The sequence below is a fragment of the Ambystoma mexicanum genome, chromosome 3p (assembly GCF_040938575.1).
Source record: "Ambystoma mexicanum isolate Mex_15411 chromosome 3p, UKY_AmexF1_1, whole genome shotgun sequence".
Classification (NCBI taxonomy): domain Eukaryota; kingdom Metazoa; phylum Chordata; class Amphibia; order Caudata; family Ambystomatidae; genus Ambystoma; species Ambystoma mexicanum.
Window position 1 is genome coordinate 916,784,450 of NC_090925.1, and position 15,887 is coordinate 916,800,336.

Consider the following 15,887-nt stretch of genomic DNA (forward strand, 5'->3'; position numbering starts at 1 on the left):
AGATTTTCCGTTCTTCTTTGGCCATATTGTAGTTTGGCTTTCTTCCTGCCTTGCGAGGAAATCCCATATAAGGTCATACACTTGCCCAAGATTGTTACGCTCACCTTGCTCCCACAGGGGCGTTGATCAGAACGGGACAGCTGCGGTCTCCACCAACGTGACGCGTAGTGCTGTGATGACAGACTGGACCGGCCCACCTAACTTCGTCTGCTTGGCCCGTGGAAGTATTCTTCTGAAAGTGGAGAAATGGAATTAACCACCCGTGGAATTGAGTGTTACCCTCCACCCCCACTGTTCTCCCCACTGATCACCTCCGATGTCCCTTCTTATAGTCACACCTTATGATTTGGAAAGATGAGCTCTCCATCCTGCATTCAGTGCAGGGACGCGTGGATAACCAGTTGTTTCACTGGTCCGAAGGAATTTGGGAGTTCCAGAACAATTTTGACTCTGAGGTTTCTGGCGTGACGCCGTAAGTATCTAGTTCGTAAGAGTTCAAATGTCTGACTTTCACTCTTGTCCATTTCCTTGCAGAATACAGCTTGACCGAAGCGAAGATTTCCTCGTAGCAGCCGGTAACATTCAGGTAAGAGTCTGTATTAACCAACACAGTTCGATTAATGATGCTAGTATGCAATTTGTTGCTTTCTCTTTTGATTCAGGTGCTGGGAGAAATTATGAAGTCTCGAGGAAAAATGTCTCCGGCGGTAAAATCTGGTAAGTCTCTTATGATGAGCAAGATTCCCCTTGTTTGTCCCTTCGGCTCACCTTGCCGCCCTTTTGTTCACTTTAGGTGCCGGAGTTCAGCGATGATGAGCTGGAAGCTGCGCCGACTCGTGGAGATGAATAATACTTCCGGCGGTAAAATCAGGTAAGTCTATGGGGGGTTAACTAATATTACCTTTGTTTATTCCCCTTGGCTTACATTGCGGTTCTTGTGTCCCCCTTAGGTGCCGGAGTTCGGCGAGAACATGAAGAATGAGGTGGATCGTGGGGATGCTGCGAAGGCCGGTGAGTTAAGCGCGGCGCTGCAGCACGCGAGGGGACGCGTATCAAATAACTTCTTTCTTCCAGTTCAAAGGCGTGGTGGATCCGGGATTCAGGTAAGGAATAAAGGTATTGTTCTTGTTCTAACCTTTTCTCCTTCTTTCCCCTTTTTTCTAGGAGCTCCAAACTCGAGGCGGGCGTGGCAGAAGACTGGATGCCGACTTGCAGGCACGGTGAACGTTACGCTGCAGGATGCAGAATAACGCGAACCGTGTGCTGCTCTTCGGGCGTGGTTTAAATAGCCTCCAAAGTAGTTCCAGGTAAGTATTCCTCCCCAACCCCACCCGAGTAAAAAAATAGTCCCTAGGTAAAGTAGTCCCTTCCAAGCCTCATATGGGCTTGGAGCTCTTGCAGCATGGTCTGCATCAGGTAAGTGTGCAGCATGGTCTGCATCAGGTAAATTTTAATCCATGAGCCTGGCGCCTATGGTGCCAGGACCGACTCCCCATATGAGCCTGGCTCCATAGACGCCAGGACTGCACCCAAATAGCCCCTAACAGGGGTTATTGAGCTTGCTTGGGATAACTTGATGCCTGCTTCCGGGGTTGATGGACTTGGTCTGGGTCCCCGGGGGTAGGCATCATGACAAAGATAAGTTACAGCTTTCATAGGCTAGTGCTGCCTCTGTGGCTGTGTGGCTCAGGAAGGGGGTGGGACGGTCTGGTCCCATTCCACATACATGGTGCCATAGAGTCTAGGTTTGGGGCATGAGTGAACCAGTAGTTTTCCCTGACTGGACAACTATGGCTGTATGAACGGCACAGATCCTTACCATTGGTGGGTTTGAACTTGCATCCAGGCTGGATTTTGGATAAGAGGACTCATGCAGCCATTTCTTCAGATCTACTTTGGAGCCATAAAACCCTTGTAGACAAACAGCTGAGTGAAGATCCTTAGAAGACACCTGAAGAGGCCTGGCATCCCTTCCTGCATCTGGTTCGGTGAAGCTCTGTTGGACTACCAGATCCCCAAAAACCCTAAGCGGTGCTTCAGACATTGTTGGACCACATAATATCGACGCATTTCACCAGCTCTCGTGGGCTACCTTCCCAGAACCATTGCAGTTCCACATTTGCACCCGGAGCTCTGCTCGTCGAACAAGGTGCCTCCCCCCAGATTTCAGTCTCCTAGCATCAAGGCATCCTGACCTAGAAGGGCTTCTGTGACTGCGAATGAAGGACACCTGGCGCATGCTGCATGTGGAGAACATGCCTTCCCCAGTCCTGTGAATTGTCCTGAAGAGGCATGCAACTGTGAATCTTCTATATCTTCATCACCAGGGGTTGCATCTTGCTGCTGTACCTGTCCAGCAGAATACTTGCACCCACAGGGGACACAAGTGGAACCAAGGGAATGAAATCCAACCTCCAGTGACCCCCAAGCCCCTAGTAGACCCATCAAGTCATCTGGGAAAATCAGAGCCTGGGAGTGGGGGGGAAGATGATAAAGTAAAAGCAGTGCATCGGTTCCACCTTGTCCTCCACAGGATAACACTGGGAACAAGTCCCTTTGTCTCAACCTTCCATTCCACTGCCTTTTTGTAGTCAAACCTGGGTAGTTACTCCTGAAATACAAAATACTACTTACTTAGTAAAATTGCCAGGAGTATTGTATTCCCTCACCAACACAAGTAAATTATAACTTATCTAAGACTCATTTTAGCTAAAAGCATTGTGGCTCATGTGACTTTTGGGCATAAGCCCAGATTTTTCCTGGGGATTGGACTGCTTAAGTTAGGGAAATCACTTTTGAATTAGTTCCATCCTATCTTGCATTATTTTACTTACCTCCTACGTTGAATACGTTATCGGAACGCATTTATTAACTGTGGTGAATCCGATGCAGTCATCACTCCTTTTCCAGCCATGTCCTCTGCCCGTGTGGCCAGAGGGCAGCTGCTGCTACTTGATCCTGACCCTGGGGGTAGCTATGTAAGGGAGAATCACAAGGGGAGAAGCAACCCTCATGGGAGAGGCACATCATCGGACAAGACATGGTATCTCCCTTTTCCTTTTAGGCATACCCCCTCCATTCCCCTTGCCTTAATGGTATACTGTCATGACTCCCTTCACCCACCCATGGAAGCTGCTAAGAATAACTTCCCTTGCTCTGTCTATAAGTCATCAAGGACGGACTTCCCTTTCTATGAATGTAAAATTACTGTGACGAGAAAGCTGAGTAGAGTAATGAAGATCGCTAAAGACCAGATGAATAACTGCTCTCTAGTGGTTGCGAGCACATAATTGGTGCCGGGACATTTAAAAAACTGAATCAGCTGACAGGTGGAAGACGTTGGCTTGTAGAATTCCATCCTCTCCGGACAGACCAAGGGATCACTCTGCTGCTGCAAAGGAGACCATGGAGTCATTCTGCTCACAGAGAAGGCCAAAGACAGAAGACTCCAGGAGCCGGTCTGCTGCGAAGATGCCATAACAGGAAGAGAAGGGAAGACTTCCTGGCATTCGCGGGTACCAGAGAGCAGCATTCACGTCACTCTAAAATGGAAGAGCACACAGCAGGCAAAACAAGAGCCGCGAGGGACGCAGAAGCCACAAAGCAGGGTCAACGAATCCGGGGATAAGGAACAGGGTGCCGAAAAGCCACTGTATGTTTACCGCGGGAGAACCGAAACAAGCCACAGAGAACCGGTGAGTCCACAAGAGAGAAGCTGGGACAATGGGGCACTTCGACTACCCTACTGAAGGCAAATAAGAATAAATTAAGCATATAAAACCAAATATGAGACTCACTATTTCCAAAACAGAATAATGTAATGAATTTAAGATATTGTGAAGTTTGCAAGTGTACCAAGTGAAGCACATGAAAAAGCCCTGGCGGGAGAGTATAACAGACAGATTCAAGTTTGCAAGTGTGTCAAATGAAACACATGAGAACGCCTTGGCAAGAGTATAGTAAACCTTGGCAAAATCAAGTTGGCAAGTGTGTAAAGTAGATCACATAAGGAAGTCCTGATACGAGGATACATCAGGAATAGCCACAGACTGTATTGAAATTACATTAAAGAGGAGAAGAAACCCAGAAAGGGAATACAACAGGTGTCGTACGTAATTAAGACTAACAGACATATTTTTTTTTAACATACAAACCATTTTTGTTGAACAGAGAATTCTAAGGAAGGCTCATACCCTTAGGAGCTTGGACATCTATAAGAGGAACACCTGGGCAAAGGAACAATCCCCTGTAACTGTGTCCTTTGGGAACTTTTGTGTTGGAGTTACATCTTCCTTGAACATTTGTGCACTTTCAGGGATAAATACACGACCCTTAACACCTTAGAGTTACTTTCAGAATGTGAGGGCCAAAGTAGGATTCTGGAGACAGAACATTTTGCTTCCGACATCTTGACATCAGACAGATAATTAGTTTTGGTTTAGGTAGGGAAAATACCTTGTGGAGTAGTGACAGTGAGGCATTTTCTAACCTTTTTTGTTTGAAATAAAAGTCTATAGCCAAAACTATAAACTCTCTGTGTCCGTGTCTCATTCATGGTTCCTAACAGAACCTATGCTGAATGTAGATGGCATACATTAGTTACCGAAATATACTATCACTGTGTGACGTGTATTGTACCCATGATCCTTTACGTGCCGAGGTCCCTCTAGTTGTTTGGTTTCTAAGAAGAGGGAGCAGGAAGTGATGGTTGAGTACAGACGATAAATAATGTGTAAGTCGTCTATTTACCTGTATCTCCAAGAGCAGAGGAAGGGCGGGCACAAAGCAGTTACAAGCATTAGAAATACGATTGCGACAAGTAATGTATGCCTTGTGGATCTGCTGAGAATTGCATGCTGTACATAGACTAGCGAGAAGTTCCAGGAGACATTGGTGAGATGTTAGAAGGTACAGAGACAAAAAGATGTCTTAACACCACCTGATCCACCTGTGAATCAGTCTTATAATGTATATCTAAGCAGTGATGTTGTGTAAGGAACAAGTTACTTACCTGTAACTGTTGTTCTCCAGCATGGGTCTGGCATGGATTCACATGTTCAAGAAAAAAAATCAGTTTCACTTCTGAACTGTCTTTCTCCTAACAACCAATCACTGGCCTCTTGGTCATACTGCCTCCAGCCAATGACTGCCCTCTACCCCTTGACGTGTGAAGGATCATGGGTACAATACACATCACATAGGGATAGTATAACAAGCACGCCCAGTCGACGTCCCTTTTAGAAATTCAAAAACAAGAATGAAATACTCTGCACCTACCACTAGATGTTGGCCTATGCACACCATGTGATTCTAAGCAGATCCACAGGCCTCAGACATTTTTATCATTGAGTATGATGCAATACGATCACGAGAGAGAGAGAGAGAGAGAGAGAGAGAGAGAGAGAGAGAGAGAGAGAGAGAGAATCATAACTGTCTAAATTTAATTATTGTGTATTATATTGTGTGGACTCATTGATGGCCCCTAGATCTACTCACACTCTCCTGAGAATAGCCTTGACTGCTCTCCACATTTATCTTTATTGGGTTTTGGCTAACCTCTCAGAGTTTTCTCGTTAGTATAACTAGGGTGGCCTCCTAAAATCTGTCCACCATCCCAGACTCTAGAAATAGATCTCAACAGTTGGATTGAGGACTCACTCGGGGAGCGGACCTGTTCCAATGCTACTCCTTCTTGCAGAGCCAACTAATTTTTGCAGCGCCGATCTGTGCCGAGCAACCTCAAACAAGACAGTGTATCCTCACCTTTCATCTTGTGGACGAACATGAAGAGTTTTGCCATCCTTTCCAGAGGACCTTGTATTGCATGGACTTGCCCCGAACTGCAATCCTGGAGGAGTCTTCCTCGGCCAAGCAATATAAACAAATCTGGTGCGGATCTAAAGCTGACACCTGACGGCCACAGTCCAAACACAGCTTCAAGCCCAAGGCCTTAGATGGAGTAGGCATGGCGTAGAGAAAGTAAGCTCGACAAGCGTGTTACCCATAAGCGAATAGAGCGTCCAGAAAAAAGGAACTGAAGTCATGGGGTACAGCACTGCAATATATACTGGCTCTGACGCTGTGCTGTGCCCAGTGGAGGTCGGAAATGTTCTGAAGAACGGCTGTACTGCAATAGGGATATCCTACATAGGCAATCCATGGGAAGCATGCGGTCCGTGAAAGAAAGCTTTTGGGTGAAGGATAGGATGGACAGTCCAATTACACTGTAAACTCGAGTTTGCAGTCTTTCTGAAAGTTCAGGTCAGGTTCTGCAAATTGGAATTGCTAAAAGTTGCCTCTCTTGAAGCAAGTTATGAATAGCATCGGCTGATTTATAATTCTGAGAGGAACCTGGAGCAAACCCTAAGTTGGGACTGGAAAAACGCAGAGAGCCATGAGCTGAAAATGGGTGAATGATCACCCTACACAGGTTTTGAAACTGGAGAATCTAAGAGCGGGTGATGGGTTGTAGGGATGTAATGGTATAACGGTATACCGTCAAAGATACCGTGAACCAATCAATTGAACAATAATAACCGTCACACTGTGTATACCGTTATACCGTTTATACCGTTAAGTGTGCTTTTCAATCTGATTTGAAAAGGCTGCAGTAAGCAAGTGCTGCGCAGTCTTGGTCTTGCACTGTTGATGTGCCATCTGCCAAGTAGTTTCAGTTAGAGCAGTTTTTAATGCCATTCCATAAACCACACATGCCTGACACAAAATCAATATGTTAGCAATAGGAAGAATAAATACAGTACCAAGAAGGAAAAGGGTTTACCTTGGTTTGGTGGCTTTGGGGTTTATATATTTATAATGGATAATATTTGCTAAACATATGACAATGGGGGATTTCCCTGGTTCCATCAGTGAATTTACATATAATCACCCTGCGAAATTCACTCATCTCTGTGGGTATTCCCTGCTGCCATACCAAAGGGTAACATGTCCGTGATTACTGAACACCTTTTGGCCCACAAGTAAACTAAAGGCTATAACGTAAAGAGAGCGTGTGTGTGTATGCACACAAGCGTATACTACCATCAGCCTCCATTGATCTGTGGCGTGCTGGTCATAAATCTCTCCTCTTATCTCTCCCTTATCTCTCCCTTATCTCTCCTCACTTTCTATAATCCCTCCCGCTCCCTTATCTCTCCTCTCGCCTCTCTTTCTATAATCCCTCACACTCCCTCCGTTCAGCCGACCACTTCCTTCTCACCATTCCCCCTCCCCCATGTGCCTCCTCCCGTTTCTGCTCCTTTCAGCTCCTAGCCCCCCGAAATCCTTACCTCTCCCAATCCACTCTGTACCTACCCTTTCCTCCTTTCGCACTTCCCTGCAATCTCTCCTTCTCCATTCCCAGCCTTGAAACCTTCCCCACCTCTAATCCTCTCCCCTTCCCTCGAATCTTCCCTATGATCCTCTCCTCCCTCCCCCCTCCCCTTATCCTCCCTCACTTCACCCTTATATCCCTTCCGTTTCTCCTCTTCTCCTTCCTTTCCTCTCCCCTCACAGATTAATTGCTCTACTTACTGTTTTTATTGGTTCGATTAATTGTAAATTGCTTCTTCGGTTATAATATTCTATGGATTCCATTTTCATATAAACATAATAAATACAAATAAAGATGGCAACATGTTCATCTTCACCAGTAGCCAGTGGGGAAAGTATGTTGAAAAGCCCAATTCGGGCCCTGGGTGCCTGGTTTTGTTTGTGATGATAAATCCGACAATTTATGACCTTTTACAAAATAGTTGTTAAGATTGGTTAACTCCACCTGCTACACCGTGATAACCATGATATACCGCCATTTGGCAAGAAGGTTATCGTACCGTCATAAAACTAATACCGTGACACCCCTAATGGGTTGGAAACCTTTTTTATCTCTTACTGTGACATATATCAACCTGCATCTAAGAAACTGTCTAAGACAATGAATGGATATACCAGTTCAATGTACACTTAACCACCCGTGCACCACCGTCATTCCGGAGCACCTTACCTCATTCCTTGCCTCCTGCAGTCTCTCCATTTCAGTTTTCACACTGGAAAGGCTGGCTATGGAGAAAGAAAAACACAGTGCATTAGAATTTTTTTTGATCTGACCTACGAATGGCATTGCATTGCTTAAAGAATTTGGGAGATTAACTTACCCTGGAGGAGCTCTATTGCACAGCAGAAGATGACAAGATGGGAGAGTAAGAAAAGAGATCGGTCATTAAACAAGTAGAAAATGTGAAGATTCAATTGCTGCCTTTGCGCCCTCTTCCTGCAAATATTATATATAATTACTCATTCATCAACCCACACTGATCTATCCAAACATAGAGGACTGCAATACAAGCCAATACAGTTTCTGTACTTAACTCCATTTTGTACAAAAGAAAAATACAAATCTTGGGACCCCCAACTTTACTCGAGTCAACAGCTCCCTGTCATATCCTCTGTGCTCTTCTAATGTTTTTTCACTATTTGTTCCCTCCATCACCACTTCTTGTTATTCAATCTGATTTTACCAGCCTGGTTATGGCTAGTTCATATGTAGCACTTGAACCACAGGGTTTTTAAAGGTCTATTGTAACAAGTATAATCATTAACAAATTCAATGGTTTCATGAATCTCTGTAGGATACAAAGACTTGGTTTATTGGTAGAGCGCTCATACTTGCTGGGAAAGTGCTGAAGTCGAGTGGATGTAGAGATTGGGGAAAGAACAGCTGAGGTACACTGAAGGCTGTCTCTCTGAACCTAGGGTTTATAAGCAGACTCATCTTCACTCAGTTTGATAGTGTTTGAGTCGAAGGTTGAAATAGGTTCAGCAGAATGAGCTTTGGAAATGGAGGATCTACCCCTAAAATGCCAACCATGGATATCTGGTCTTTTAGTAGATGAGAACTACCCCATACAGGTTTTGGGAATCTGGAAATTGAAAACTTTGTGCATCAAGCAGTGCATTTTCAAAAGTATATCGTTATTAATTGGTAGCCAGCACATAGTCTTAATAGCTAGGGAGATGTGATCTGTGCATCTAATCCAAAGAAGAGCTTGAGTTGGGTGGTTTTGTGCTTCCTGTGGTTTTTAAAAGAGAGCAATATCTTTTGTTCTTTATTCTCTAGATCGGGAAAGCAAAGTCCCATAGAAGCATTCGACAATAATTGATTATATATCACAAACAAATACAGGAAAAAAGAAAATAGCAGGATTTTCAAATCCAAATCATTCATACATAGCTATACATTCCGTTTGCGGATGTATACAAAGCATCAAATAAATGAGTTAATAATAGAACATCTCAAAATTGGCCATATGTTCACCATATCCATGACGGCCATACAGACAGTACACTCCCATGCCTGTGGAGAGTTGATGTCTGCCGCAAGTTGACTCAAGTTGTCCTGAAGGTCCTTATATATGCCAGCAAATGAACAATATCATGCTATGGGAAGTCTCATGGGGAGTAGTCTACACATGTCCACAACATTACATACACATCTATGCAGTTGAACATTAACAAAACTGAGCTGTCATACCGGGATTGGAAACGGTGACCTACAGAGATGTCTTCATTAGTTGCAGTTACCAGTGAACTCTCTTACCACCATATATCCTTGTTCCCTTTGGTGATTCCTTCTACCATCACTAAAAATGTCCCTCAAATCTTCTTTATCCCTCTGGCATTACATCACTGCTTTCCAAATATGCACTCTCCCTTTTACCCCACTACCCAGTTATCAGATTCCCCCTACTCATACTCCCCTGCATACCACTCTCTTCACGGTGTGTGTCTAGTTGGTTCTGCATGATCTGCTGCAGGTTGGTATTCACTTGGCTCTCTGCCTGCAACTGGTCTCGCATCCGGATGATTTCAATGCGTAGCCGCTCCTCCCGATGGTCAGACCCACGCTGCAGGGAAAAGCTTTCCTGCCGATACCTCTGAACTAGCTTCTGCAACTCCTGCAGCAAAGGAAAGCATTGTTATGGACCCATAAATTAATTAGATTGTAAGAATTGTTACATTTCCGTCGTAGAAACTCGTTTTTGGCAGAAATGCATGCCTAGTGTGATCAAGTACATAATTAAAAAGAACATGTTTTTACAAAGGGAAGCAAAGTAAATCACAGAAAAGACGTTTTACTAAAAGGGTGTGATGGGGAAAGAAAGAGGAACTTTGCCTCCTCTGGTGAAACAACGCTATTCTCGATAAAGATTTATTTTTTATTTCAACTCGTTTTAATATTTCTGCAAGCACAAGGGATCAGAAAAAAAGAATCACCTAATATGCAATGTATTATTCCAAAGTATACAAAGTAATGTAAAGTCAGAAAATAATCACTGCAAAGATTCATTGAAATCTCTCAATAAACATAGATTAAGGAACAAAGAAGGAGAATAAAAAACATAAGGAACAAACACATGAAGGTCCTGGGATAAGGGGGTGAAAGGGAAAGCAGAATTTTGCACAGCAAAGCTCATGCAGTAGTATATATTCTCAGATCACAATACTTGTTTGTAAACCCATGAAGCATACAAGCCAATGACATTCTCACAAATTGAGTTATGGTTTTCCAATGACCCATGACTGCCATCAAGTAATTTTTTCAAATAATGCTAAAACACTCAAGAATTGCCTTTTCCTGTAGGACAATCATTCAAGGATACTGTTTACACGCAAAAGAAAATAAGAGAGGTATCCATCCACAATCAGAGTACAGTACATCTTATATTCACTACTCTCTAGATGTTTGGATGATTTCAATGAATTGGCTAGATTTAGGATTTCCAATTCATGTTCCTAAATATCAATTTCCTTTGCTACAGAAGACTGTTCATATGCTAACAATACGTACGTACAATAGTGAATGACAATATATTTCTATGAAAACCTATCAAAGATGCAACACTTAGTGTGACTGGACCAGACTCAGTGACTTACAACAAAACCACCTTCCATATCACTGTATTACAATTATCCATTGCTGAAGGTAGGAGGAAACATATTGGAGAACAGAGGAGTATTCCATCCGCTTCCAACATGAGACATGCAGAAATTATATTAGTGCTGTCCCCTGCAAGAAGGTTTGCTGTAGAGCACAGCAGAGTTCCCAATTAGCTATGCCAGGATGTTCTTGCTCATTACAGAACACAGTATGTTCTGGCCAATCTGAGTTATTTCTCTCTCCACCTGCTTTGATGGGCTAGAAGCACTCTGCTTTACATCTAATTTTGCAGTCAAGGGATTCTTGTCAAACTGCCTAATTGTCCCCCGCTGGTGAGCAGAAAAACAGCCTGTCAAATTCTTTAGATTCCACTCTAGTAGGCAGAGGATAATCTGAAATAATTCAGCACCATTCGTACTATAAACAGATGGTCCTAGTTAAAGGAATATGAGTGGAGGGGTCTCACTCTGCAAACTGCCCACTGTGATCAATATTTCTGGGAGTAAATGTCACTGTATCCACACTTCACATCAGAAAAAAAATAAGTTATAAACAGGTAAACTTCACTGAAAGGAGAGACTCTCAGGTCTTTCCTCTTATCTCACATATTTCCCAATCTATGTAATTTCTTCCTCTCTACTTCCCTCTCACCGGCACAGAGCTGGGTAAGGGTGGCTCCTCCATTGGCACCTGCACCTTCCGTATCCCCCTCAGCTTTTCATTCTCCTCACTCAGATTCTTCACCTCATAACAAAGTCGCTTATGGGAAGAGGCCAAATCTGCCTGCAAGAAAATCAAAGGTCAATTAGCTATGAATGAACAGTGGAACACTATGAGAGAGGGGTCAAAATCAAGAAGTGTGTGTGTGTGTGTGCGTGCATGCGTGTATATATATATGTATGTATGTACCAGGTCATAAGAATTGGAAAGTCATTCGGCTCTGGTGTAATGTTGGGGGCATACTCAAACACTGCTACTCAACCCTGTCCTTAATCTGTGTGTTCAGTGGGTCACAGAAGAGGTGGGTGTGTATGAAGGATAGGGGATTAATTGGTTGTTTTGTTCAGGAGGCTAGGTGGTAGTACTTGGTAGCTAGTTAGGTGGGCATATCTGTGTGGTAGCTGAAGCAGAGAGACATGTTTAAGATGTATAACTTTTTTATTCAGGTCTTACTTTCTCTTTGGGTCGGATTAAATAAACGCCTACCCTTCCTAGGGACAAAAATACGTCAGACAACTACTCAAAACTATATCAGGGTCAAGATAAAAAATGTGTTTGTGCTCAGGTAAAACCCCCTCTCGAATGATCCCTAATTAGATCAAGTCCTCGTCTCTCCGTAGCGTACTACACAGAATCCAAAAGGTGGGCAATGGAAAACACGGTCTATATGTAAAATTGGGCCATGAGGAGAGGTCAGGGGCAACACATTTGTCTTGGAAGTAAGACAACACATAGCAACACAGGTTTGAATCCCAGGCTCGCGATTAGAAACCGATCCCAGTATTAAGCACGTTATAAAATGACAGTTATAATTATAATTCCTACAGTCTTCCACCTATCTATTCTAAAACAAAGTGTTCCAACTTTTGACAAAAATAATTCAAAAAATGTTCTTAGAGAAGTTTATCCCTATTCTACAGAGTTAAAATAAAGTAAATTCTTTAACACAGTTCTTGCATCATGTACTCACAAGTCTGGTCTTTCACTGGTTTCAAACTTCAGACTTTTATCAGTGAGATCCTACTCTTCCAGAATTCTCTCAGCTCCTTGGGTTCCTCACCTTACATTGCCTCTCGTAACAGGCCTCTGTCGACTTTCGGTCCCTCCTGGACCTTAGGCACAAAATACAAAATAGGCTTTTTTGCTTCCCTTCGTCATCATGTGATGTCACTAGTCTTCTCCCAGAACATTGGTTTCATTTTGCACAACTTCTCAACTTCCTGAACCTTAGGTTTCTGGCTTTCAATCTGTTCAGCTAGGTCTTTCCCCAGAACTTAATTTTCAAAGTTATTACTCTTGTCTCCTTCCAGACCTCTGGTTTCAGGCTGTTCCACATGTCCCTACCCAGACCTCGGGTTTCAAAAATGTCAACACAGATCTCAGACCTCAAACTTTCAAGGCTTGTATGTAGGTCTCCTTTCTAGACCTCCAGTTCAAGTCTTTCACACAAGCCTTTTTCTCAGATCTCAATTTCAGGGTTTTCATACACGCCTCAACCTAGGCTTCTGGATTTAGGCTTTCACACATGTCTCTTCCCAGAGTGCCAGTTCAGGGTTTTCATACAGTTCTCTTTCTGGGCCTCAGGTTTCAAATCATTTTCACATAAGTATTTTCCAAGTCCTCAGGTTCAACCCCTCGCTCTTTGGCCTGCTGGTGGAAAGATAGTGCAGAAGTGCTGCAGCCCCTCCAGTTCCCTCAAGAGGGGAAATGGCTCTTCGGTCTCTCCTTGCTTCCTAGGTATTGCTGCAATGGGCTGATGGCCAGCACTTTTTTAGGCCCTGACATAGTTTCTTCAGACTTTACCAAGTGGCCTTCTTACTAGTCTGTACTATAGCAAATGCTTTCTGTGATGAATCAGCATTGATTCACCCCACAAACCTGACCTCGGACCCTTCTCATGTGGCGAGGGAAGGGCAGACACTTCCTGATCAAGGCCTCGGGTGGTGTTCTGCGGGAAGATAACAAGTGGGACAGGAGAACCGGTCAGGAAGACTGGGAAACCCCGTTCCCCAGCAACCCCTCACTTCTAATGACTTATTGCAAAGAAGAAGAAATACAAAAAAAAAACAATTTTGGTCATTGGGACTAAGTCCCAAAATCCCCCATGTACTGAGACAAGTGTAAATACCAAATTCATGTAATTGTCATATTTCTTTGCCTCAGCAAGACTTAAACCCATTGCCCATGTTATAGCATTATGTCCATTTTAAACCAACTGCTTTTGTGTCCGCACACGAGGCCCAGGGTTTTCGCCTGGAACAGATATTACTCACAGGCTTAGGAATGTCCCCTCTGTTCTCCGTTCCTGTAAAGGCTACATAAATAAAGTCTGTTAAAACTCTTGCACTTCCCGTCCTGTCTAAAGCTGCCGTGCGAGTGAGCATGCATTCATTCATTGACCCTGGGGTCTCCTCTATGAATGATGATTGCTAGCATCCGCACTCTTTCCCGAAACATAAGCATAAAGCGTATCTATATTCGGAGTTGTTATTCTCTGGGATATGTGGGAAGGGGAACTTGTGTCAGAGCTCGTGCGTCATTCTGTAAAAGATATGCCCTGCTATTGTCCAGCAGCCCATGAATGGATATTATTATCACTACCGCGGCAAGATATGTGTAGTTTGCAAATTCCCCACTGTGTCAAATGTGATGAATTAGCTTGTTTTTACGATCACGCATGTTAAAGATTACACATGCATCCTGAAGGATATTTTGACTTGCTTAGATAAGCTATATGAGTAATGACCATTTGCAAATGTCCGGCCTTTGTAAATTGTCACTGCAAGGGCTGGAATAACAGCCAAAAGTGTTTTGGCAGGAAACTGTATGTCAGGACGTGCCTGGGCTTCGCGCCAGTCATAGAACTCAATGTAAACATTTTCCTATAAAAAGCCTGCTCACTGTAATGTTAGTAGCTCACTCTAGATAGCATCCCTATGGTGTATCTTGCAGTCAGCCCTTCCGCGGAAGTTTTGCATTGCAATAAATGATTGTTAAACTCACTTACTAGTGTGTTTATTGATGGAGACCTCCGCCTGGTGAATTTTAGCATTGACTGATTGGCGTCCCTGGACTGGCGGACCTTGCAGATGCAGTCCATCGCTTTGAGGCGTGCCTTCCATTGAGCTCCCGTCTCCGGTGGATGACTTAACTGGGCCCAAACACTATCGCACTTTTGAATGCAAACAGCGCGGTCCTCCCTTGAGACAGGAGATCAAGAAGAAGGAGAGAACGACTGCTCTGCCAAGGACCAGACGAACCAGACAGAGGGGAGGTCTCCTTGGTGTGGTGAGTGCATTTCTGTGTCTGCAGAAAGTTTTGGTGGATGGTAAGCCACATTGGTATCAGTTTTATGGTACGTATTATTTTGATTGTAGTAAGGATATTGTAATTAATAATGGGGAATTTGTGCGATAGAAATAAGAATGAGGAACCTATGCATGCGCCTGCTGAAGGCACTCCATGTTACACTATGTTAACCAATTATGGGTTGGGGGCGGTACAATTTTGTAAAAACTGGGAGGAATACGCAAAGAAGTCCATTCAATTTAAATGGCCCAAAGCAGGCACTTTTTGTATACCCATAATCGAAAATCTTGAATTAGTGTTACTAAAAAGAAGGGTTCGCCTCGCCCAGCATGATGCTATTCGCCAGTGGCGAACAGAAGCAATAAAACAGAAAATGTCCCAAGATAAAAAGGATAGGAAAAAGCAAAAACGGACCTTACAGGAGAAGGCATGTGAATTAGATAGCAAAGAGTTTGAACACCGGCTAGATGTAGAGGATCGGGCTGCATTGATAAAATTCAGTAAAGGCATGTACCCACTCCTCCCCAAGCCAGAGAAAGAGATAGTCAGCCTTGACAGCGAGGCTGAGATTGACAGAGAACCTTTTGCGATTAACAACACCTGTCAGACCCCAGCCTAACGGCACGCACCTTGCCCCGACTGCACCCCCTCCCCCTGAAAACCCACCCCCATATGGTACCCAGACTGGTACTATGGACCCAAATGGTGTCGAGGAGCAGGAAGTAGGGCACTTATCTAGACAGGGGCCCTTCTCCCCCCCGGTTGAATATGCAAAATTAGAGCGCATGGCACAACAAGTGTTTGATAACCCGATCTCAGGGATAAAACAAAGATTATATACCTGCCAAAAGAAGGAATTTCGACAGCTAATGAAAATGCATTGTGACCTTCTTCATGCATGGCTGAGGAATGAGGCTAAACG

At 43.9% G+C, this 15,887-nt stretch overlaps 2 protein-coding genes across 3 annotated transcripts in view; both read right to left on the reverse strand.

Annotated features, from left to right (window-relative positions):
• LOC138581107 (rab GTPase-binding effector protein 2-like) overlaps nucleotides 1-8,460 on the reverse strand; it is a 129,852-nt gene extending 121,392 nt beyond the window's left edge. The window contains exons 1-2 of the mRNA XM_069652188.1: nucleotides 8,154-8,460; nucleotides 8,003-8,058 (exon numbers count right to left, since the gene is read on the reverse strand). Of these exons, the coding sequence (XP_069508289.1) occupies nucleotides 8,003-8,032 (30 nt within the window). The 5' untranslated portion in view covers nucleotides 8,033-8,058; nucleotides 8,154-8,460. The remainder of the gene's footprint in view (nucleotides 1-8,002; nucleotides 8,059-8,153) is intronic.
• A 1,244-nt stretch (nucleotides 8,461-9,704) lies between these two features.
• LOC138581106 (rab GTPase-binding effector protein 2-like) overlaps nucleotides 9,705-15,887 on the reverse strand; it is a 137,295-nt gene continuing 131,112 nt past the window's right edge. For both annotated transcript variants that reach the window (XM_069652187.1, XM_069652186.1), the window contains 2 exons: nucleotides 11,588-11,719; nucleotides 9,705-9,953 (listed from right to left, as the gene is read on the reverse strand). In XM_069652187.1, coding sequence (XP_069508288.1) covers nucleotides 9,720-9,953; nucleotides 11,588-11,719 — 366 coding nt within the window. In that variant the 3' untranslated portion in view covers nucleotides 9,705-9,719. The remainder of the gene's footprint in view (nucleotides 9,954-11,587; nucleotides 11,720-15,887) is intronic.